The sequence below is a fragment of the Xenopus tropicalis genome, chromosome 5, assembly GCF_000004195.4.
Source record: "Xenopus tropicalis strain Nigerian chromosome 5, UCB_Xtro_10.0, whole genome shotgun sequence".
In the NCBI taxonomy this organism is placed as follows: domain Eukaryota; kingdom Metazoa; phylum Chordata; class Amphibia; order Anura; family Pipidae; genus Xenopus; species Xenopus tropicalis.
In genome coordinates this window covers 122,382,463-122,405,586 of record NC_030681.2, presented here as the reverse complement: position 1 = coordinate 122,405,586, position 23,124 = coordinate 122,382,463, and the positions used below count along the sequence as shown (strand labels likewise).

Below are 23,124 nucleotides of genomic sequence, written 5' to 3'. Positions count from 1 at the left end.
ATTCTGAGGGTATAGTTTAGTAAGGACATTTGGAAATGTTCCACTTAATTATTCACCTTATTTTGAAGCTACTATGGTAAATTTAAATACAAAAAAAGATAGTTTTGCTCTTTGAAGTCCCTTGTAAATGTATCTCTTTTTCAGGTGGCAGCTCTTGGTGTGGGTCTTTCTGGCAATGCAAGAAGTTTGCTGTTACAAATTGTTTTGTGATGGGGAAGACCTAGTGAGTTTGTGTTGGGTACTCATTTGCTGTTGGTAATTGCTCTCAACAGCTAAATCTCCAGCTAAAAATAGAAAGGAAGGTTTGACAGTTGTGTATAGTGACCGGTGCAAGGTTCCCATCAGTTGTTTTCAAGGGTACAGAGAGGAGCCACCCAGAGTGCTTTGCAGCAGCTGTAAATGTGGGCCGTAGGGAGCCTTTTTAAAATGTGTGCCAACAAAGTATTTTAAGAGCAGGCTAAGAATAGACCAAAACAAGCTGTTGCTTTGGAATCTTCTATCCTCAAATGATGGGGGGAACTAACGAGTATGTAGAGGTTATTTAGTGATCCACTATAACAATGTACATATAACAATGAACATTTTTCAGAGGTTATCCATTTGTTTAAAGGGCAAGTTCAGTGTTAAATAAACTTTTAGCATGTTTTAGATGGAGCTATTCTTTATTTTTCTAGTTACTAGGCTATAATCTTCAAACTGGGGACACATATTATTCTATTATATGACCACAAGTCATGCATTTCTTAAAGTAATGGCACTATATTCCATCTGTTATTGAATATATATATTTTGGCAGTGTGGCTGCGCAGAGAGGAGTGTCAGCAGAACTGCATCTGACCCCAGGGCCTTGTTTAACTCGCGTTTAAGTTTTGTTGTGTCCCACAAGCTAAATTATATGTTAGGTGCAGCTGCATTTATTGTTCTGTAGCGCTATAATTAGGCTGCGTGTTCCAATTCACACCCATCTCTTAAAATTGGCAGAAGCTTGAGATTCTGTTTAGACTCTTCAGGTCCTCAAACTGCACGTGTTGCAATTTGGAAACAAACATATTATTATTTTCAATTTTGACACTTTTGGAAAAATTTTACTATAATCTCCATGCACTAAAATTGCTTTTCTTGATTTTGTCCTATGCTGATTGATGTGTTTGGGCTATTATAGATGTATAACATATTGCAGTAAGCAACCACGTTGCATTGGTCCATTTTTTTTTTTGCACTGCCGTCATTCATTGTATTGCATGTGTGATATAATTTGTAGCAAGTTTACTCTGCTGATATCATGTACCTCACGCATGACCGGGGAAGTGTGTGAAATCATGATTTCAGTACTGTCATTCAACAGAAATTAAAAAAAATCTGACAGAAACAGACAATTATGCTGTTGTTTTACCTCACATTGCTCTCTTCTTCTTGAGTCCTTCATACATTTTATGTTGAGCCTTCTTTCTTTTTCTGTGGGCAGAAGAAAGAAATAATGCACCTGACAAATCTTCCTTTTTCAGAGACGGGGTGAAAATCATATTTTAATTTATCAAAAAGATAAAATCAGCACATTTTTTTCCCGTTGACATTGCAGTATTTATATAGGAATGGGACAGCTATTAACTGCTCTACAAATATTTATTTTCTGAACTGCCTCTTAATCGGCCCTTAGTTCAGTGCTATTAGTTCCGTGATATTACATTACAATCAGACTTGTCAGAGCTTTGCTTCTTTTGTCAGCCTTTTGTAGCCCTGCCAATGGGGAGTGTTTGCTCAGAACATAAACCTAGAGAGGCTCCGGCCTCGCTCTTTCCTTTCACTTCCATGGAGTGTTTGGTGGATTAAAGTGTCTCATTCCTGCAGCTGTGCCAGGTGTAGCCTACTCAGTCGGAAATTGGTTTGTTCCATTTCAGTCTGCAAACCTTTGCTGAGGAATTCAAGGAAATCCTTAAGCAATTAAAATTTTATTTTTGTCTAACTATAACCTTTAAGCGTCCCTTCTTTCTGGTAAAACCCCTGGAAATTAAAAGTGAACTAGACAAATTCAATTAATTTTAGCTAAGAAGTTGGGCAGGAAATCAATAATCAGGCCACAGAGCATCTGTGACAGGGGTTCCAGGCAGTTCTTGGAAATCAGGTACTTTTGTTGTTTAAAGCTGGCCATACATGGAAAGATCAGCTAGTTTTGTGAGGTAATGTGATGGGCCAAAATGGACTGATTCGATTATTAAGTCCCAAGGCCAATGCTGAGATTATTATTGTGACCTATGCATACTAGTTTTGAGAAAAATAGATGTCAGACTGATCCATGGAAAGTTACTTGTGTGGCTGGCCGTCAATTTAGCTCCATTCACAGCTGATAAACTAATGTTTTTTGTCGGCATGTAAAATGTGTGCTTTACTACAAGCATATTACAAGGTTTTCTATAGGAATAATGCTTATTTTTTTTGTCCACATTGTAACATTATGTAAAAACACATTGTGTGACATACCTTTAGGCCTCATCAGTAAATCATGAATTACCCCCCCCCCCCCCCGGGTACCTCGGGATCCAAGTGATCTGGAGTTTCTTAACATTCCATGTGGTAAAACACATCATCAGGCATTACCTGCAGAGACACAAACCAAGATCACTTCAGTTCCACATATGATAACATCCCAATTCTGCACAGGCCATGCCTCATTCTGCCTAGGCCACACTCCTGACATGTTCAGTTGTTATGGATTCAGGTGACAATTCAATGGTGGGGATCAGTTAAGATTTAGGTGCAATTTTATTGATAGTGGGTGACTGGGCTGGTACCGCAGGTTACCAGTGAGGGGGGTTAAATGAGAGTGTGTTGACATGTCGGAACTAGACTAAATTTACTGTGCCGTGCCCAATTGCTTTCTTTGTCCAGACCAGTCAGTACAAGGGTTGTATAGGAGGTCCATAATGATTATCCAGTGTGCACACATTTCTGTAGAACTCACCATCAGAAGGTGAGAGATTGTGGTTTGTTACTTTAAAACCTGCAGCAAAAAAATGGATCTAGGTGGATTGAGACATTGAACTTGGAAAAAGAAAAGCTAGTCCCTTTGTCATTAACTTGTGACCCTAGGCAGATAGTTTTATATTTCTGTGTGTGTCCAAATGCCAGAAAAAAAATGAATATATATATATATATATATATATATATATATATAAATATATATATAAATATTCAGGACATTCCATGTATATTTGCGATATCTAAGTGCTTCCTTTTTCTATGCATACTGAAAGGGCACTCTCATCTGTAATTTTTTTATTTTAACCTTATAAAATTTGGCATGGCTATAGAGGAAAGACACATGCCTCCTAATTCCCTCATTTTAGGTGGAATGGTCTTAGAATGGAGGCACTTGCACTAAGTTTGGGTGGGTTACAGTTGATTTAAGGTGTGACTGGGTGGCAAGCAACGTTGGAATAGATTGGATGTGGACTAGAACATCCTGGTTTTTCAGACTGGAAATACTGGTAGTTATGTAGACAACTGAAATGTGTTTATTGAGATATTCAAAATTTATATTAAGCACACAGGCACAGCCTCTTGTAAATGAACAATCATTACGTAAGGAAGTGCTTAGCATACTATATGTGCTTATTTAGCACAACCCTAAACATTAATCTGTTTACTCCCCCACTTAATAAGATAAACATTTTTTTCAATATATTTAATTGGGAAAACTGGTAAGATAAGATATATTGTAAGAAATTATTGTTTGGATCCCATCAAACGCTGCCAAGTTCACTAATGCAGAGAAGTTAGCGACATGTCAGAGTGGCCTACCTGTTATTTCTCTAGGTCTCGTCTGTGTTGGCTTCACACTGGATATTTATACAGAACAGAATGAGCAGATTTCACAAAACTGCTCTGAAAAAGTTTAGGCACCAGCAGTTCCGAGTGGGCTGGTGACCACATGCATGCAACAAATCAGTTAGCCATTTGGACAGTTTTCCATTTTAGTCAAACACTAGTCTAGTCTGGGCTTCAAAATAGGCCCTGGCATTTCAAGTGCGCAGAGGCCCAAACAGCCCCCACAGGCCCAATTAATATTGACTCTCTATGGCATCTTACAGCAGCCCCTTCTGGCATTTCAAGAACTCACAGATTGTCAGTCTGGGCCTGCTGCTTGAATAGAATCTCGTATAGAATCTGACCAGTTGGTAGTAGAATTTGGCCTGAGTTGCCTTATGTACAAATAACACCTTTCAAAACGCTTCTGATTTTGTGCTGTAACTGCTACTGCCTTTGTTTCATTCACGCTACAAGAATAGCTGGTTTTTCATCTTGTTCCAGGGTGCAGGCGGCTAGGATTTCCTCCTTTTCATGAGATGAGCATTCACACAAAAGTGCCCTAACCAGTGTTTCCCCCATCCCTTGTGCTGGGGTGTGTTTTCTTGATCTTGGAATGGTTAGTATATAAGGTGAACAAGCTCTTACATGTCCTGTCCTGTCACTGGAACTGCTGAAGCAAACAAAGCAATAATAGATTTATTGCACCAAACAGACTTTGCTGATAAGAAATCAGGAAGCTTCATTTATTGCTACCTTCCGAACACTCCTCCAGTGTGTACTTTGGACAGGTGACAGTTTTGGGTTTTGGTAGCGAAACTAACAAGTGTTGACATAAAAGATTTCCAGAATGTGCTGGTGCTTTCACTGCTCCATAATCTCTGCAAAGGCAGCTCCTAAGGAACAAACAGGCACCACATGCAATAGTATGGCTGAATTGCTGTTCAACTTCACATCCATTGGTTATAGGTAGCCAGTACAATATCATGACAAGTGCCCACCACTCTATTTGTGAATGAAACAGCTCTGTTGCTCTAGTCAAATCTAAGGGAAAAATATTACATATGTTTATATTTCCCAAGATGCGAATGTCCTTCATTTGAAGAGTCAGCTATACAATATGGGTTCCTTGTGCAGTTCAGACAAATCTCCATGCATAAGGTGGCCTGAATGTTGTAGCTGGATTGGAGCATAGATCTTCGGATCAAGAACTTTTCTTCTCATTTTCCTTACTGACAGACACTATTTTGACTTGCAATGTACATTGACTTTGTCATAATGGCAGCTAGTTGTCAAGTCATTCTTAACTACTTGTGTAATCTTGAATCTTGAGTGGACTAGATGGGCAGTTCTACTTCTGAATTATAGAAGGTAAACTTGGTCTTCAATTTGGTGTTTTTCAGCACATGTGGCTTCTGCAAGCTTAGAAAATAGAGCACAATGACAGAAGGAAGGTAGTCATCACTGTGTATAAAGCTGCGATTAGTTCCTCCATCCTAATGGGTGACACATCAGTGAGTCAACAGTAAATGTAAATGCATATTTCCTAATCCTACCTTTGCATCTGCTGGAAGTGGGTGTCTCCATTAGGATTTGGCACATGCCTCAGTTGTCAGTTAGTAGAAGGGCAATAAATGATTCATCTCATCTTCATCAGTTTTCATTTTGTGACATATCCGTTAGCTGGGGTGGTCATGCTTTGAAGTGACTTAGTCATGAAATACTCTCTTGGCTTCAAGGGACAAAGCTCTTCTCTTGGCACCAGCAACCATGACATGGTCAGCCGACCTGTAAACTGGTGTTATCTGGAATTTCAACATGTTTGCATAACAGCAGGCTGGGGCTCCTCTATTCTCACTTTCTTTCCTTTCCCGGAGCTGTTTGTGGAGACAAAAGTGATTACAATACATCATCAATCTTGTCGCTCTAGCTCCACCTAACAGAATCAGTGCCAATCCTTAAGCCGTGTGACTTTCATCTGTAAGACCAGCACTTTGCTAATGAGACTTGCTTTAAACAATTTTAAAAAGGTATGCAAAGTGCTATCACGTGTAGTACATGGAGATCTTTAGTGCAACACATGTAAACAATTGAAGAAGCCGTTCTCAGGAAGTATAACAAGCAAAATTCCCTTTTGAGGGCAATGCCATAACTTATTGTGTGACTACTTGAACTGGGGGCTTTTACAAACAGAGGATTTCAATTGCACACATGCATGTATGTCTGTGGTATTAGGGGTGCTCTGTGGCTGTCTAATATCAGATAATAGCTGAGATAGCCAGTATGACATTTAATGAACTGGACTTTAAAAAGCTATACAATAAATTGTCTGATAAGGCAAGGCCTGGCTTTCTAGCTAATTGAGGTTACAATCACAAAAGCATCTTAGCTACTTATACATTACAGGCAACATTAGGTGCTTGGGAAATACCAATACCGATCTCCATTGCACTTAATCAGCCAAAGCTAGCCATTAGATGCACAAACAATAAAATGTGCCTCACTGCAGCCTGCTGCCAAGAACTTAGGGTAATGTCCCACGGGTCACCCGTGATAAATCTGTGCTACCGCGGGCGACTAATCTCACCAAAACGGGGGTCTCCACAGTAGCAGAGATTAATCACAGGCTCCTAATATTCCCCCCTGTAGGACATTACCCTAAAGGTGGCCATACATGGGAAGATTTAAACTGCCGATTCGGGTCCTTCAGGCCAATTTGGCAGCTTATCTGCCATTGTATGAGCACCCCCCAAAGTGCCTATCTGATCGACATCTGACCTAAAGGTCATATTCCCTTAGGTGGGCATGTCGGTGATAAGATCCACTCGTTTGGCGACCTCGCCAAACGGTCAGTTCTTATAGCATATGGCCACCTTTAGTCAGGACATTTTCAGTGACATCCCATAATGTCCCATAACATCTCATTAATTTGCTTTCTAAGGCACTTAGGTTTGCTTCAAGTGTCCAGACTCGCATGGCAAGTGATGTCAGAGTCATACAGGCAAATGGTGCTAAGTTTATATTTGTATATCCCTTGTGCAAGAGTTTGGACAGCATCTTTACAGAATGTAAAAAATACACATAACAGTATGAAAATTTAAAGGCAGAAATTGAAATGAAAATTTTCAGAGTTAATGGTGTAGGCCATAAAAATCCTATGAATAATCAGGAGTTATCTACTATTTGCTTCTCTTAATGGCAAGATCAGAGGCAGTCAATATTCCAATGCTTAGTTGCTGGCCCCTCCTCACCCCTCTAGATTGTCCAGACTTTCGTTTGCCAAGAAGTGAGACAGTATCTTGCTGTACAGGAGAGGCCAGATAAAGATCTCCTACAGTGACAGACCCTATTTAGGTTCCTGGGTGACTCGATTCACTCCTCACCATGGGAGCATGTGTAACTTCTTCTGCTGCCAATTTTCCACCCTTGCAGTAATGCCACCTAAGGTGAGGTTCTAATCTTGCCTCATGACAGAAACAACCCTAGCATATAGCATGTGTACATTTTCACGACAAGTAAAAAAAACACCCATGTCACATGTTTGTTCAGCTGTCATTAAGTACAGTGGGAGCCAATTTGTGGTGTTTGTAATTATAATAGGACCCTGTTATTTATAACGTTTTATCACTTTGCTTTTTTCATTGAGCTATTTTAGACTTGAATGCCCTATAATCTTAATTCATAAACAATACCTCAGCCTGAAAACACATGTTTGCATTCAGCTTCTGCTCTTGGATTATTGGCTATTTGATTCTTAGGGTATAAAGACAGTATAGACTGTAAAGCCAGTTCCAGGAAGTCTGTAGAAGCTTCTTGACTCCTTTAAAGTCCCTGTAACAAATGCCCCAAACAATGCACATAGTTATTGAGTGATGCCTGCTGCTCAGAACACAGGCTTAGAGAAGCTAGCAATATCATTTCAATTCATATTTACTTTATAATACCTGTATAAATTATAATCTACTTTATCTTTGTAATCATTAGTTGTGCACGATGCCACATTACTTTCCCTTAGTCCTAAGGGTTTTGCGACACGGAGTCCAGGCCTGAGAAACCCCCCTCAGCTCCAATCTGCTTTATGGTTTGTGTGCACCCAGAGACACTACTTTATCTTGAGTGTAGACACACAGAGCGAATTTCAGTACCAAATACACCCCATGTGGCAGTAATGCCCCGATGCTTCAATCAGCTTGCAAATGTGCCTGCATCTGGAGCCACTGCATCAGTTGTGTTGGAGCCTAGAGGCTGATTCTGAGCCTGGTTTATCCACAGACCAAGAATCAGCACATGTGGCCTGTAGCATTAAACATCTTGTTTGTGAATGTAGGGAAGCCATTCGCCAAACTTTTTGTTTTGGTTACTTTACGTGCTTGAATTTGAGTATCATTGCATGCCTTTACTTTCACATCATTTCTCAGTGACCCACATATATATGCTGTTACGTCACTTCTGATATTTCCACTGTTTTGTTTATTATTTCAAAATCCCAGCTCAAACACACCATTTATAAAACAGAAAAGATGCTTTCGTGCGCTGATATGAATCCGTCTGTGTTGTTTTTTTACCTGCTGAGGAATGCAAAAGGCTGCAAATCTGTGCTTCTTTCTAGCCTTGTCATCTTTTCTCTGGGCTTATATGAGAAACCTACGTAAATGCTTGTGTTATACTTCTCCTATTGTAATCTACAGAAGGCTACGGAGGCCAGTTCCCGGGTGATCCAGTTGTTTGCCTTTTAGTTCTAAAAATTAGATTGTGTACTGTTGAACCCCACTGAATAAATTCTATGTTTTATAGAATGCAAAGGGCAATTTAATAGTCCATGATAGTAGTATCCGCGTAGTGTTTATAGATTCCTGTGTATGTGTCCCACATCTCAAAAATAAAAAAGTAGATAAATTGGACATGCAGGTGTGTGTATGAAGCATGGAGATGTTCACATTCAAGAGCAATATAAAAGTGTGATTGTCTATATGCCTAATTATGTTATGTGCACCAATAATGTTTCTAAATTCAGTGTTTTTCTTTCTTTTTAAGCCATATTGAAAAAATCACAACATGGCAAGACCCACGGAAGACAATGGCCCAGCCAATGGTTCACCTAAACCACCATCCCATCACCACATCTACTCCAATGAGCCAAAGATCACTTGCAATGTCCCAGCCAAACCTTGGTAGGTTACCTTTTCAATGTTTCATAATATGTTAAATTGTTTTTTAGAATTTTTATCCATTCCAGCAATAATTACCTAATGTTCTAAAACATGTTATGTTGGTATGTAAACATCTAAGATAATTGGGTTATTACTTTTAATGTGCTACTAAGCTTTCTATATCTTTTCTTATGGAATTGTAATCATGGAAGCATAATAGTGTGAATGTAAATATAGTATCCTATCAGGATTAAGCTATATATATATATATATATATATATATATATATATATATAACAAAAGGCATTTGCCAGCATGAAGTGCTCGTTGCAGTAAACTACACCAGACTGACACTTGATACAACAGGTTGACCTCACATCATTATACTTTATGCTTGCAGCATTTTCCTTTAAAGGTGGCCATACATACACCAATATTATTTTGTACGATAATGGGTGGGTGTATAGTTGGAGACAAGGTGACTGATATCAGCAAAAGCCTTGGATATCGGTCGCCTCTTCGATTGGGCAGGACAGAAAATTTTGATTCGGCGCCGTCAAAGGCAAATGTTAATGCGGAATCACCAGATAGGGGAAGAATTCTTTTGTTTCTACCTGCATTACTGATGATTCAGCTCTTAACATTAGTGGAGTGAACAAATGATCTTTCCTGTGACCAATGGCTGTAGCAAAGATCGTAATTGTAACGTGTATGGCCACCTGTAGTGTCTCACTTGAAATTCAGACTTTCATTAAATTCCATTGTTATCTTTATTTGTGGATACAACCTTCAGTATCTTTTCCTGTAGCCCTCATGTAATGTGATAATAAAAAGTCAAAAAGCATGGCCTAGTGACCAAGTTTATGACCTGATATCATTAAGGTCAGTCAAAAAGTTTGCATAACCAGCAGCAGGAACAGCTCGTTTTGTCATGTTGGAGCCTGTATAAAGCGATATGATTAAACTCTTGTTAGCTCTTAAGGTGGCCATACACTGAAAGATCTTCTCATTTGGCAAGGTCACAAAACATGTGGAGCTTTCCCATATGAACAATTTGATCCACCTATTTGTCCGAGGGCTAGACAACTAGAATCATGTTTGATGTAGGCTTTAGGGGCAAGGACCTCATCAATGAGCTAATGCACCCCTTGTCCTCTGTCAGGTAGGCCTGTCTGAGGGCCTCATACTTGGGCTGATAAGCTGCCGACCCCCCCACCTTTAGGCTAATGCCTATGCCCAACCCCCAGGCTAATAATAAGTCTTAAAATCTGCCCTGATACACGAGTATGCTTTTTTGGTGCCAAAATTTGTTCCGTGTGCCTGCACTCTGGACAATGCAGTGGCTCTGGGTGCAGGAACAGGTAGAATTATTGTAGAATAGGGGCTGATTTAAGGGTTGCTTGTTGTATTGTTCGCATTTCCCCCAGAACATCCTAATAAGTCCACTGTATGTTTTTACTTTCCAGTATTTCAGTCACTTAGTTAACTACACATATAGTTATATTATCCTTCTGATATAAAGCCAATGGGTAGTATGCCAACATACTAGCAGAGATGAAATAATTGAAAAACACAAAGTGACTTAAACTTACATTTATTGGCGACTACCCCAGATCCTACTTTGAACCTTTACATTTGGAAAAGAAAATGGCAGTCAACACCTATGTCTTCACCCTTTCCCTCATAGTCTTGGAAACGTGCTTTTCTTTTGAAGGTTTGCCATCCCCTGGTGTGGAGCTTTAAGCTAGCCAAGTTTGATCCTGGGTCTGCACATCTAATAAGAAACATGTGCTTCTTTCTCAAGTTTCTTTTTTAACATGGAAAATTTAGTGTTCTCTGAACAGTCTGCACTTCTGGCCTGTGCAGCCTCTTGGCTTTGTTCTGATATACAAAGCCACTTGTAAACATTTTATCAAAAGAATATAAATGTGACTAAGCAGTACCTCTTCCTAACATGACTGTGAGTGAAATAAACAAAAAAATCTCCAGGGACAGATCACTTAATCTTGACATAGTTCACTATGATCTGCAAAACCTGCTTTTTCTCCCTTTTTTGTTTGTTGGTCACTGATCAAGAGTTTCACATCTTCATCTCAAAAGAACGGCTGTTAATTCCATGCAGATGGGCTTTGGAATAAAGTGATGGCAAGTCTGAAAAACAGCTCTGATTCTGTGCGGTTGTGTAAACTGTCACTTTTGGTACCTTCTAAACAAATTGTAAAACACCAGATTAACTGAAGACTCTTTTAAATTCAAATGACTTGGTGAAAAGAGAAGTCTGTGTTAAGAGAAAGAGAGCGAAGAAGTGCACAACCCATCCTCTGTTATATAACAAGATGCTTACTGGAATCTGTTCAAAACAGCACAACAAGGTAACTGTAAGAATCATCTTTTAAAGTGCTACTGACCTTGGAAGACCCAGGGTTTCTCTTTTTAAAGAGACATGCCTGTGTGTCCTGAATGTGTAGCAAGAGGCCAGAACGTCTGATACACACAAGTACAAGGTCTCTTTTAACTATGCCCAGACTGCAGAAGCAAAGATGCTGTGCAGGTGGTTGAAGTGATCGGCTATGTTGTACAGGGTACTTACACAATACTTTTAAATGTTGCCTATATGGACAGCTTCATTTGTAAATGTGGCCATAAACTAAAAGATCCACTCTTTTGACAACGTTGCCAAAACAAGCAGATCTTTTCCTGGGCCAAATGATCGAATCATGTTGACAGGATGTGGGCCTTCAGGGCGAGCCATTGTGCTCCTCTCGCAACAGGATTTTTAAACCTGCCCAATCTGTAAGATTTTTTTTGTCTAGATATTGGACGGGTAGGCCTGTCTGAGGCCCTTATACACGGGAAGATTGCTTGCTGCGATTGTGACTTCCAAGACTGAAGTAAAAATAATTTAAATCATTTATATAGTGTTATTGAAGTTTATTTTGGTCAACTAACCTAATTGAAAAGGTTTGCAATTATTTGTAATTGTTTCCTAGCAATAACAGATCCTTTTTAAGGTGGCCGCACAGACTGATTTTTGGAGCATAATTGGATGAAGTAAAAATAATTTAAATCATTTATATAGTGTTATTGAAGTTTATTTTGGTCAACTAACCTAATTGAAAAGGTTTGCAATTATTTGTAATTGTTTCCTAGCAATAACAGATCCTTTTTAAGGTGGCCGCACAGACTGATTTTTGGAGCATAATTGGATGAACAAATTACATTTATAGACTTCTTTATACCAAAGGATAAGAAATAAAACCAATAATACATTTAAAGTATAAAAACCTTATCAAGTAATAATTTTCATTTTTGCTGTTATTGGTTTTAAAACGACACCAATAAATGTCTGGAAAAGCTGCTCTTTGGCAGAAAATAACCAGTTAGGAGAGTAATGCAGCCGGCATTCAAGTCTAAGTGACCCTTTAACACTTTTCGAGCCATAGTAATTCATTTAGGATAGTTTAAACATAATTTTCAGTCTGACCGCAAACCATTGTCTGCCTGGAGCCGTTGTTGGAAGCTGTAAATCAACAAAATCTGATGCGTTAAAGGTTACCCTTTTTTAGGGTTAATCCTTATTCTTTTGTAATATATTTGAAAACTGACATTTCCCTCTGCTACATACTATGCATTAGCAAATGTATTAATTGTTCTCAAAAAGTGAAATGGCAAATTACTAATAGTTTAAGGGAGGTCGCCTGCAAAGCGTAGGCTTATCTGCTGTACTGATTGCATGTTGCATCTATGTTGCACCTGCTGCTTTCCTGCTGGAAATAAAATTCAGCTCAGGAAACCCAAAACAATGAGCACTTACAGTAATCTGCCCTTAAACTTTTATAAACACATGGCCCAGACTTTTCCATATCCTGCTGGTAGGAGGGCGTCACTATCCTATTGTTCAGAGAGGATACAATTAAATCATTTCAGTCGTTTTAATGACACAGAGCACCTGATAAAGTGGAAAGAGATCTATCTAGGTTCCCCAACTGCTTCAGTCAAGGGGAGGTCACAATGTATCTGCTAAAAGAGCAGTGTTCCAGTCTGTTATGGGCTCAGAAATTAAGGCTGATGGTACTTTTTAGCTGACTGAAAAGGATGCAAAATTACATCCTCCATTGCCTGACAAGCACCCTGTGTTCCACCAGTATTACTGTTCTATTGACCTCAATATGCTAACTTGATCTCAGTATGCTAACAGCCTTGAGGCTGCCTTCATGTCTTAGAAATGTTACTACTTGGTGAAGCCGAACAACCTACCAAAATGTTATGATAAAGGAATCTAAAGTATCAGACATGGGCACGCGCAGTAAATTGAAAAGGCCAGATTTTTGTATGTAAGCTTGGCTTTCACTCTACAGTGCATCTATGTGCCAGAACCGGGATGAAGAGAATTCTGAAGAATCAGAAGAAGATAGTGCCTAAGAATTCTACGAAAATACTCCAGGCCGGTGCAGTTTTTAGCAAACTTGGAGCACTGGCCCAAGTACTACTTACTGGTATCAAGTAAGAGGTTATAATCACTGAGGTATGCCTAACATTTTGGCACCCCCAATGATTTTAACTTTTGTTCTCCTTAAAGGGCCACTGCTTGAGTTTATAACCTAGTATGGCTGCTTCCATTTATATGGATAAACTTAACAATACAAATACACACACAAAGATAATGTTCAGAATAACTATACTGGCATCTTTAGCATTCATACAGAATCAAAGAATCCCTGTCCATAGGGTCTGCTGTATCTGTTAACCGTAAAAAGCTCACAGATCATGGACTATGGTGTCAACAGTCAAGCACTAAGGTGACTCTGTTTAATAGAGCTCACCATCTAAAAGCCTAAGGGTGGCCATCCCAATATGCCCACCTAAGGTGGCCAATATCAGGCTAATTTGATCGTTTGGCCCTAAGGCCAAACAACCAAATTACAATGGCAGGAATAGGGGCTGCCAGACCAGGGACCGCATAAATGAGCTGATGTGATCCCCTTTTTGGTGGGAAAATCAAACCTTTCTGACCTGGCAATTTTTGGCCAGATATCAATCGGGGAGGCCCTGTCGGGGGCCTCACACATGGGCAGATAAGCTGCTGAAACAAACTGTTAAATCTAGCTTAAATCTGCCCATGAACCTTAACAGTAAATGGTTCCTGGCCCAGACTGATAATCTGTGGATTTTGGCAAATGTCAGAGGGGCTTCCATAGAAAGTTACTATTTATTTGAAATGCTTGGGCCTATTTTGAATCCCAGGCCAGACCTGTATGGTTTATGTTTGCTTCTATAATTTACAAAAAAAAACTCTTTTCCCAGTCTGAGAGATTCCTGGGAGAAAGGCTAAAATATACACTGCTAACTTTGATTTAACTGTGGCAGTTTTATCTCCACAATCTGCAACTAATTCCATTAATCTTGAGTAATGAATATACTTGTAATATGTGATGGTATATGTAGGCTGCTGCACCAAGAAAAACCTTAGGTCAGAGGATTTCTTAGTTTCTTAGTTGTGTACATGCCCTTACAGAATAAATACATTTGTAGCCAGCACTACCTTGCACAATGTTTATGTATAGAAAAGGGCTTGACTTCTCGCTAAAAGGAGCAGTACCAAGTACCTTATATAGTACACTTCCTTCCTAAAATTTCCACACATCTGGAAATGCATGCAAATGGCTCACAGCTTAATGGTAGGGAGTTTTTCCTTATTTAATTAGATGAATTTTCCTTCCCAGGCTTTTCTGTTCCTTATCTATGAGGCTTCCTGAGTCACTGCACAATATAACAACCCCCAGAAAACATAAAGGTGCTATTTTTGACTCCTCAGTCACTGAAAGTATAGCAATAGTCTGGAATGTTTCCCAGAGATGTTATGGCTTTATGTTTTAAGTGTTCTGTCAGAAGTCAAAGAAATAGGTACAACAAAAGCAAATAAAACACACAAATGCATTGATGCATGCACATATATTCAGGTGCACATGATTTTGTGTTATTTCTGCACAAATTCATAGCATAGCATACTGCAGTGCCCATGAGAATGTATTGCTGGATGTAAATTACAATAATAATAATTCTCTGCATTGAACTGTAAATCAATTAAACTTCTCAATCAGAGGGTAGCTATGCATGTTAGAAATAACACCACCAACACCCAATGGCATGGACTTTCACATTTTTAAATAATAGTTTCTTATGCACCAGAGATATCACAATTTCCCTATAACAAGAAGCACTTTATGATTATCCCTGATATTGTATTGTTTTTATCCTTCCCTTGACCCAAAGGCTAATTCCTTGTATATCATAGCTCAAGCGTATGACCTGCTGGCTCTGCCATTTCTTTAGATCTGTGGTGTTGCTTGTTGTACATTTAACTGATCTGTGCTTCATGAACCCTTACAATGAGCAGTATTACTTTGACTAATTTGTTTTTCTGTTTCCCAATGCTTCCATGTCCCAATGTTTGGTAAGTATCGATTATTTCCATTAGTGGTATTAGCGATTGGTACCACCAGGTATCCATACTATAATTTAGTACCATAAACAATAGGTCTAACTACATTGCTACAGATCTCAAACATAAATTACTAGCAAGCATATGGTCTAATGGGGCCAGTCACAAACATTCAGGCAAAATTCTAATACAGGTATAGAATTGATTATGCAGAATGCTTGGGACCTTGGGGGTTCCTTAATTTGGATCACCATACCTTTAGTTTGCTAAAAATAATTTTAAAATTATATCCTACGTACCTAAGCTACTGTTTTATTATTACAGAGAAAAAAGAAATAATTTTTAGAAATTAGAATTGCTTATAACGGGCTCTATTGGAAATGGCCTTTCTGTAATTTGGGGATTTCTTGATAACTGGTTCCTGGATAATGGATCCCTTATCTATGTTCATGCAATTTTCCAGAGACCAGAATTTTGTAAGCATTTTCTGCATGTCCAAACTAACTGAAAGGCCTTCAATTCCTCCACAGATAGAAGGGAAGGTTGTTCTGCCGTGCACAAGGGAGTACCATAATGTTTGCATATCTGTCTAGGAGGGTTTCAGCATTGCACACAATAGTTAATTATACTGTGCACTAGTTATTATTTAAGTTTCCAGTGACACCCCATACTAAAGCACACCAGTGCATGACACTCATTTACAAAATAATCAAGATAATAAATAAGAGATTTTTACACTGTAACTAACACTTCGGTTTTCTATGCAATTTAAATATATAGCAGATTTCTGAAACAAAGTTCACTGAAAGTTAAAACAAAAAATTTCTGCTTTCCACTGATCTTATGGGAAGGTTAACAGTGCTTCTAAGAAATATGTGCTATAGAATTCTTATTGTTGGCTGAGAATAGAAATGGGAAAAAATATGGGCTATCCCTGGATCTGGAATAAAAACTATTGCAAAAAAAAAAAAAAAAGTTAACTTGGTAATTATGAGTGGAAACTAATGATTGCTGTGTCACACTGCTGCCTGGGCCCGCCAATACGCCGCTCACACGAGGAAGGGTGGGCAAGCATGCAAATACCATGAGGGAACATTAGGGCTTTCTGCTGAATCTGCAGTGTGATCCCGATGGCCAACTAGTTCACTAACATAGTGTAAACCTACTATGTTATTGACTTCAATAGTGTTCAACAGCTAAAATGATCTTCCTTATCCTGCTTTATTAGTAGCAGACTGACCATGTGTTATGCTGTATTCTGGTGCTGTGTGTTAAATGCATGTTAACCAGAAAGGAAATAAAAACATATTGACATATTGAGATTTACTAAATGCAGTACACACTTCCTAGTAAGTTTCAATTTATTTCTTCATTAAAAGGGAGCGATATCCTGTTCAACATGTCTGGGAGAAAATGGATTGCAGTACGTGGGGCTTTGCTATAACTTCCAACATTACACTCCGTCACGCTACTATGAGAGGGCAAAAGTTGCTTAGAGTTCATGAATAAGATTGAATGCCTGCCTGCCTGCCATTAAAATCAAAACAGATCATTCAATCTATCCAATAGCTCCTCAAAACCTTAATGGCAGGTCGGTTCAGATATGAGGTCCTGCTGCTTTATTTATGTGTACTTCAGATTTCTTAGCGCAGGCATAATTAAACTAACTAGACTTGAAATAAACCACCTAGTGGTGACCTTCACTAGGACACTGGTAGCCTTTGCATTGGTGAATAGTAGGTTTGCCAATTATTCTTACAACTGGTCAGGAAGACTAAAAAGAAAAAGTAATAAAATAAAATAACAAATATCACTAAAACTTTTTGCTGTTTTTTAAATGATATTAAATAGATTTTAAAATAGATTTTTAGAAACCTTGGTGCCATTTATAACAAAAGAGGAAAACTCAGCAAATACAGTTGCAAGAAAAAGTATGTGAACCCTTTGGAATTATATGGATTTCTGCACAAATTGATCATAAAATGTGATCTGATCTTCATCTAAGTAAAAAATCTAAGTTTTTTTTATAGGGCAGCTGTAAGCAACACCTCCACTCTCATCTCATTGACTGGACTCCAGTTGGCTGACACTTCACTCCAATTCCAATTAGCTCTTGGAGATGTCATTAGTCTAGTTTACATACTTTTTCCACCTGCACTGTGAATGTTTACATGGTGTGTTCAATAAAAACATGGAAACATTTAATTATTTGTGTGGTATTAGTTTAAGCAGACTGTGATTGTCTATTGTTGTGACTTACATGAAGATCAGATCACATTTTATGACCAATTTCTGCAGAAATCCATATAATTCCAAAGGGTTCACATACTTTTTCTTGCAACTGTAGATTCCTAGTCAAGAGAAATATAGAGGCCATCAGAGGCAATCAGTATTTGCTATGATTGGCCACAGAGGGAATAGCCATTGGGAGCTTATGGGATGTGATAATGCTCATTTCCATATTTTGAAGTAGTAATCATGGGCCAATGGCTATGCGTGATGCTTTCTGTTTGTTGTATTTAGTGGGGAGTGCCCCAATGACAATGATCACTGTAACTTTTCCAAGAAAAATATGTTCAAAATGCTGCATTCATTGTTGTAAGGGAAATGTATACCTTTATAACCTTGTAGTGAAATAGAAGTTAATTTCTTCTTTTTTACACCTAATGCCAATTACAAAGGGGAAGGTTACTTTTATTTAACACTGTAGCTTACATATCTAGGGCACTCCCATAGGTGATGTTTCAGCATTTTCAAATTTAAACTGCTCAGAAATATATGGCTGGGATTAGCCAAGGATCAGGCAGTAGGCTTCCAAAGTGGGTGGCCTAGGGACAAGTATGTGCATAATACTTCCTTGTTGCCTTAACTACAATGTAACTCTACCATGACAGTTTGTTAATTAGTATATTTGTAAGATAGGGTTATTTTTAAAATGTAATCCAAAGGTCTGTGCTCATCAGCCTGTGTGAAATTCTGTTTTCATGTTTTTTTTAGTTTTGTTTCTTGTCTGGAATGAGCTTTTCTTAAATTGATTTTATTCAGACGAAATGATGGACCTTTTTGCTTTGCAAATACATCTTTATGGACTGTGATTGATAAAGCGGGGCCCATGGTTTGCTAGAATAACCTGATTTTCTTTCCGACAATGAGAGGCAAACCTGCAGGCCCAGCCTTGGCCATAAATATATATCCCCGTACATTCTAGCATGCCATCAATATATATTGGTGGTTCAAGCAAATCATTAATAGAGTTTGCCGTGATGCTTTAGGTGCATGCTTTCACTGCAATCCTGCTTTTCTGTTTATTTACAGTGATGAACCATCCCCAACAAATAACTTCCAGCCCTGCCATACCTCAACAGAACCATCCGACCCAGAATCCTCAAGCAGCGCTAATCAATTTGCCCAATGCTCTTACCACCCAGCAACAGCAGCAACAGAAACTTCGGCTTCAACGGATCCAGATGGAGAGAGAGAGAATCCGGATGCGTCAGGAGGAGCTGCTGAGACAGGTAATTATCAATAAACAACCATGGTTGTGTAATAGTTATAGGTACTTGTGCCTTAAACCACTGGACAAGAAGATCCTTGGAACATTGGCCAGGGTCTCTCTTGCTACACCAGTCAGTTGCTGAATGTTTTAGGGTTAGGGACTTTGATGATTTTGGAAGGGGAAGGGTATTCATATCTTTAGTGCTTTTTATTACTATTGTGTATGTACCGTGCAAGGATGGCTGTATTTAGCAAATGTCTTGATACCATAGTATGATGGTTCAGGCTGGTATGTCCTTAAAGGAACAGTTCAGTGTAAAAATGAAACTGGTAAATGGATAGATTGCGCAAAATAAAAGATGTTTGCAATATAGTTAGTTATTATTTAGGCAAAAATGTAATGTATAAAGGCTGGAGTGGGCAGGTGTCTAACAAAACAGCCAGAATTCTACTTCCTGCTTTCAGCTTTCTAACCTCTTAGTTAGTCAGTGACTTTAGGGGGGGGGGGCACATGGTACATAACTGCTCAGTTAGTTTGTGAGCATGCAGGTCAGATTCAAATACAGACTAACTGAACAGTTATGTCCCATATGCCCCCCCTCAAGTCAGTGATTGGCTACTGACTGCTAACAGCTTAGAGAGCTGAAAGCAGGAAGTAAAGTTCTGGCCATTAGGTTAGACAACTGCCCACTCCAGCCTTTAAAGATTACATTTTTGTCTAACTATATTAGAAATTTTGCTCATTCTATTTTTACACTGAACTGTTCCTTTAAAAGCTGTAGCCTCAGTCTATTTGCCCCCCATAAATCACAGAGAGGGCTTGTCCTATTTTTAGGTCCCTGCCTGTTATACACTCAAATTCAGAGATTATTCATGGGAATAATTGTTAATAAAACAGTTGGATATTTCTACACATAGCACATGCCCCAGACATTCCTTTCTTTGTGCCAAGCATATGGGCATATTATTTTCTAGGCAGTGGGCTTTTGTTTTGCTTTTTATTTTCATTGTCTTTGGGTGCTGGGCTGAAAGTAAAATGCTGGGAGTTTGGGGGACATTGTAGTGCTAATATGCCTGATCACAAAGGAAGGCATGCTGTCTTAAATGGAATGGGTGCATTCTGATGTCATGCATGTTAAGATGTCATCAAAATGGCAGTTGGCTGGCTCAGACCAGCAATGAGTTCTTTTATGTCCATTCTCGAGTGTAATAGTGTGATGAAACTGTTCTTTGGATGTCATTGCAGTTGTGCTTAATAGAGATTTCAGTGAACCAAACCTTTGTTTTAAAAGAGTTGTTGGGCTATTGGAATATGTTGGTCAGTAATGGAATCTGAAAGCTGCTTAATCCATGTCAAGGGCAGCTCTTACCACACAAACAATTTGCTGTAGCAATGGAGACATTTATTATGGACATTGTGCTTCTTTTACAATAAAGGGTTTAGGTTCTCCTTAAAATACATTTATAATACTGCATCCACACCAGTGGTTTTCTTCTGCAATACTGCTGCAATACTGTTGTATTGGCTCTGAGTTGTAGTTCAGCAATAGCTGGAGGCCCACAGCTAGAAATGACTGATCCAAAGAGTAGAGCAGACAGTCCACCCCCCGTGATGTATTGACTGCAAGAACTATGCAGTTCCTCCGCTAATCTTTCAACCCTCTATTGTTTCCTTTAATGCGACCTGGACAGAGAAGAAAATGCTGACTTAATGCTGCTTGTCGTTGCTGAGCAACAGGAACAAGATTGAAGGGCTTGGGTGAAAGGGTGTGGAATTTTTTTGGCAGGTCTCCTAACTCCACTTTTAACCTGACAGCAGTCACTAAGTGGCAATCCAGCAATTCCAGACCTGACAGCTGCTTGGTTTGCAACAGACACACCCAGCAGAGAGAGAATATCAGTTTCAGGGAGGTTTCCTATTGGGGTTTACATCTTACAAGGTGAAACTGGGGGAACCTCTGGCAGCCAATTACATTTTAGCAAATACTATTTATGTACAAAGTAGTTTGTATTTGTCTTATTTCTAGGTGGATTTTCATATTATACCAACAAGATCATTGACTCCTGATCATGGCAAGACTGGGGCAGGAACTGATTTGAATGATTATATATATCAGTGCTAAATAAGGAAAGGAAAATAATGATAGGTAGGCAATAGCAAATCTACTACAGATCCTGATCTCTAATCTGATTGGTTGTCCCAGCCATCAGTTTGGCTACTGTACAGCTGGAGATAACCAACTAGTCTAAATTGTACCAGTTACTAAGTTTTGGAACTGAAGTTTGCTTCAGATTCAATAGATTGTGTTTGTTCTCATTTGGTACTGATTTGCTTTAGTAACTAAAGCTTTTTGAGTAAAGGCTGGTTATATTTTGTATTGGAATAATTCCAGGGGCCCATGGTGCATATCTACATCAGTGGAGGATACACTCCCCCTTGCTTTCCTTCCCATGTCTGCATTGAAATCCACCCTATTGTGGATGGGGTGCTTCTGTGAGTTTATTTTGGTGGGGGGGGGGGGGGGAATACCTATTGGAATTTGCTTTGAATTAGCTTTGTCACATGGTGGAATTTCACGGCACCTACCTGGTTATGATTGAGCAGGGCCCAAGAAGGGGGCAGCCAGGACAGCTGTACGAGGCATGGCAATCTTAAGGGCAGGCAAGACAATATCTGGGCCCTAATGGGCCTTAGAAAGGGTCTGCTGCAATGGTTATGAGGGAGATGGAGTCTGACCACAAGATTTCTCATAGTGACCCTCTTTTTTTAGGCACATGACTGTACACTCCTCTTAGTCTGTACCACTTGGTGTGAAACTACCTGAAGAATGCACTTAAGAGCCACATTTTGGAGTGCAGCTGTAAGCTAGAGTGAAGCAAAGTATAGCCATTGCTAAATTGACTCTTCCCACTAGTGTCTGCTGTAGCTGAACAGAGTCGCAACTGTCAGGCAGCTCAATCACGCAGACCGAAAATCACATTCCTACCTTCAGTACCATGGCAATGGCATTGTAGCTGCTGGCAAAACAGATTCCAGAGCTGGCAAGGGGGTTACAGCAAAATGCAACACCCTTGAAAAAATGTGAATGCTACTTGCTCCCTAGCCTCCCCCAGTAAACTTTTTCAAAAAGAATGCAAGCAACTGCATCAATTAGAACTTCTTTGGTTACTAAAGGGTTAAAAGGGACTGTTCTTTCTTTGGATTTCGGGAAAGGTTATAGCAGTTCATAGAAAAAAAGCATATCTGAATCCCAGCTGCTGTGAAGCCTTAAATAGATGGCTGAAAGCGAGTATGAACTTGCCACGACGTCCTCAGCACTTTAATGTGATATGTTCATGGGGCCAAGATGCGTTTCCATGATGTGGACTGAAGGCTGGGCCTGAAGCTGCCATGCTTTAGATATTTATAAAGTGCTCTTTTGCTCTACACCTGGCAACGACTCTGCTTCTGACTTACTTTTATTTGGATTATATTTATTTTCACTTTTTGCATTGTACTTAAGAATATTAATCCTAGCAATTTGTACAAACAACATTTATTGTGTATATTGTATATATAAATCAAGGATCCCCCACTTGAGGTTCTTCAGCAGTTGATAAAGCATCTACTTTCAGCACCAAATTCCTGCAGAATTCCTGCATTGCCCAGGGCCCCAATTTATTAATTCCAGCCATGGTAACCGTTATTATCATCATGTCACTGATGCACATCTGTGCTTACTAATATAACCAAATCCAGTTACATAGGGTTGAAAAAAGACAAGTACAACCCTTCGAAGTAAACCCAGCACACACAAACCTATACTGACCTATCTATACACTGACATACACAAACTATATATACCAACATTAATACTAACTGTAGATATTAGTATCACAATAGCCTTGGATACTCTGCTTCTTCAAGAACTCATCCAGGCCTTTCTTAAAAGCATTAACTGAATCTGCCATTACAACATCACTAGGAAGGGCATTTCCCAACCTCACTACCCTAAAGGGGAGGCCTCTAGTGCGTTGTTTTTATGGGAAAAAAGAGCACCCCCATCTGCCTATAATCCCCTCTAATGTACTTGTACAGAGTAATCATGTCCCCTCGCAAGCGCCTCTTTTCCAGAGAAAACAACCCTCAGAGCTAAGTCGCGCAAAGTTTCCTCCTGCAGGCAACTTCGGTTTCCGAAGCAACGTGTTTCACCGGCAAATTCTATTGTTGCCAGTGGAAATCTTTTTTGGATC

General features: G+C 39.2%; 1 protein-coding gene across 1 annotated transcript in view; it reads left to right on the top strand.

Moving 5' to 3' along the window:
• The window catches only part of wwtr1 (WW domain containing transcription regulator 1), a 62,852-nt gene that overhangs the window by 34,386 nt on the left and 5,342 nt on the right, over positions 1-23,124 (top strand). Inside the window, exons 2-3 of the mRNA NM_001195769.1 lie at positions 8,839-8,975; positions 18,712-18,911. Coding sequence (NP_001182698.1) covers positions 8,839-8,975; positions 18,712-18,911 — 337 coding nt within the window. The remainder of the gene's footprint in view (positions 1-8,838; positions 8,976-18,711; positions 18,912-23,124) is intronic.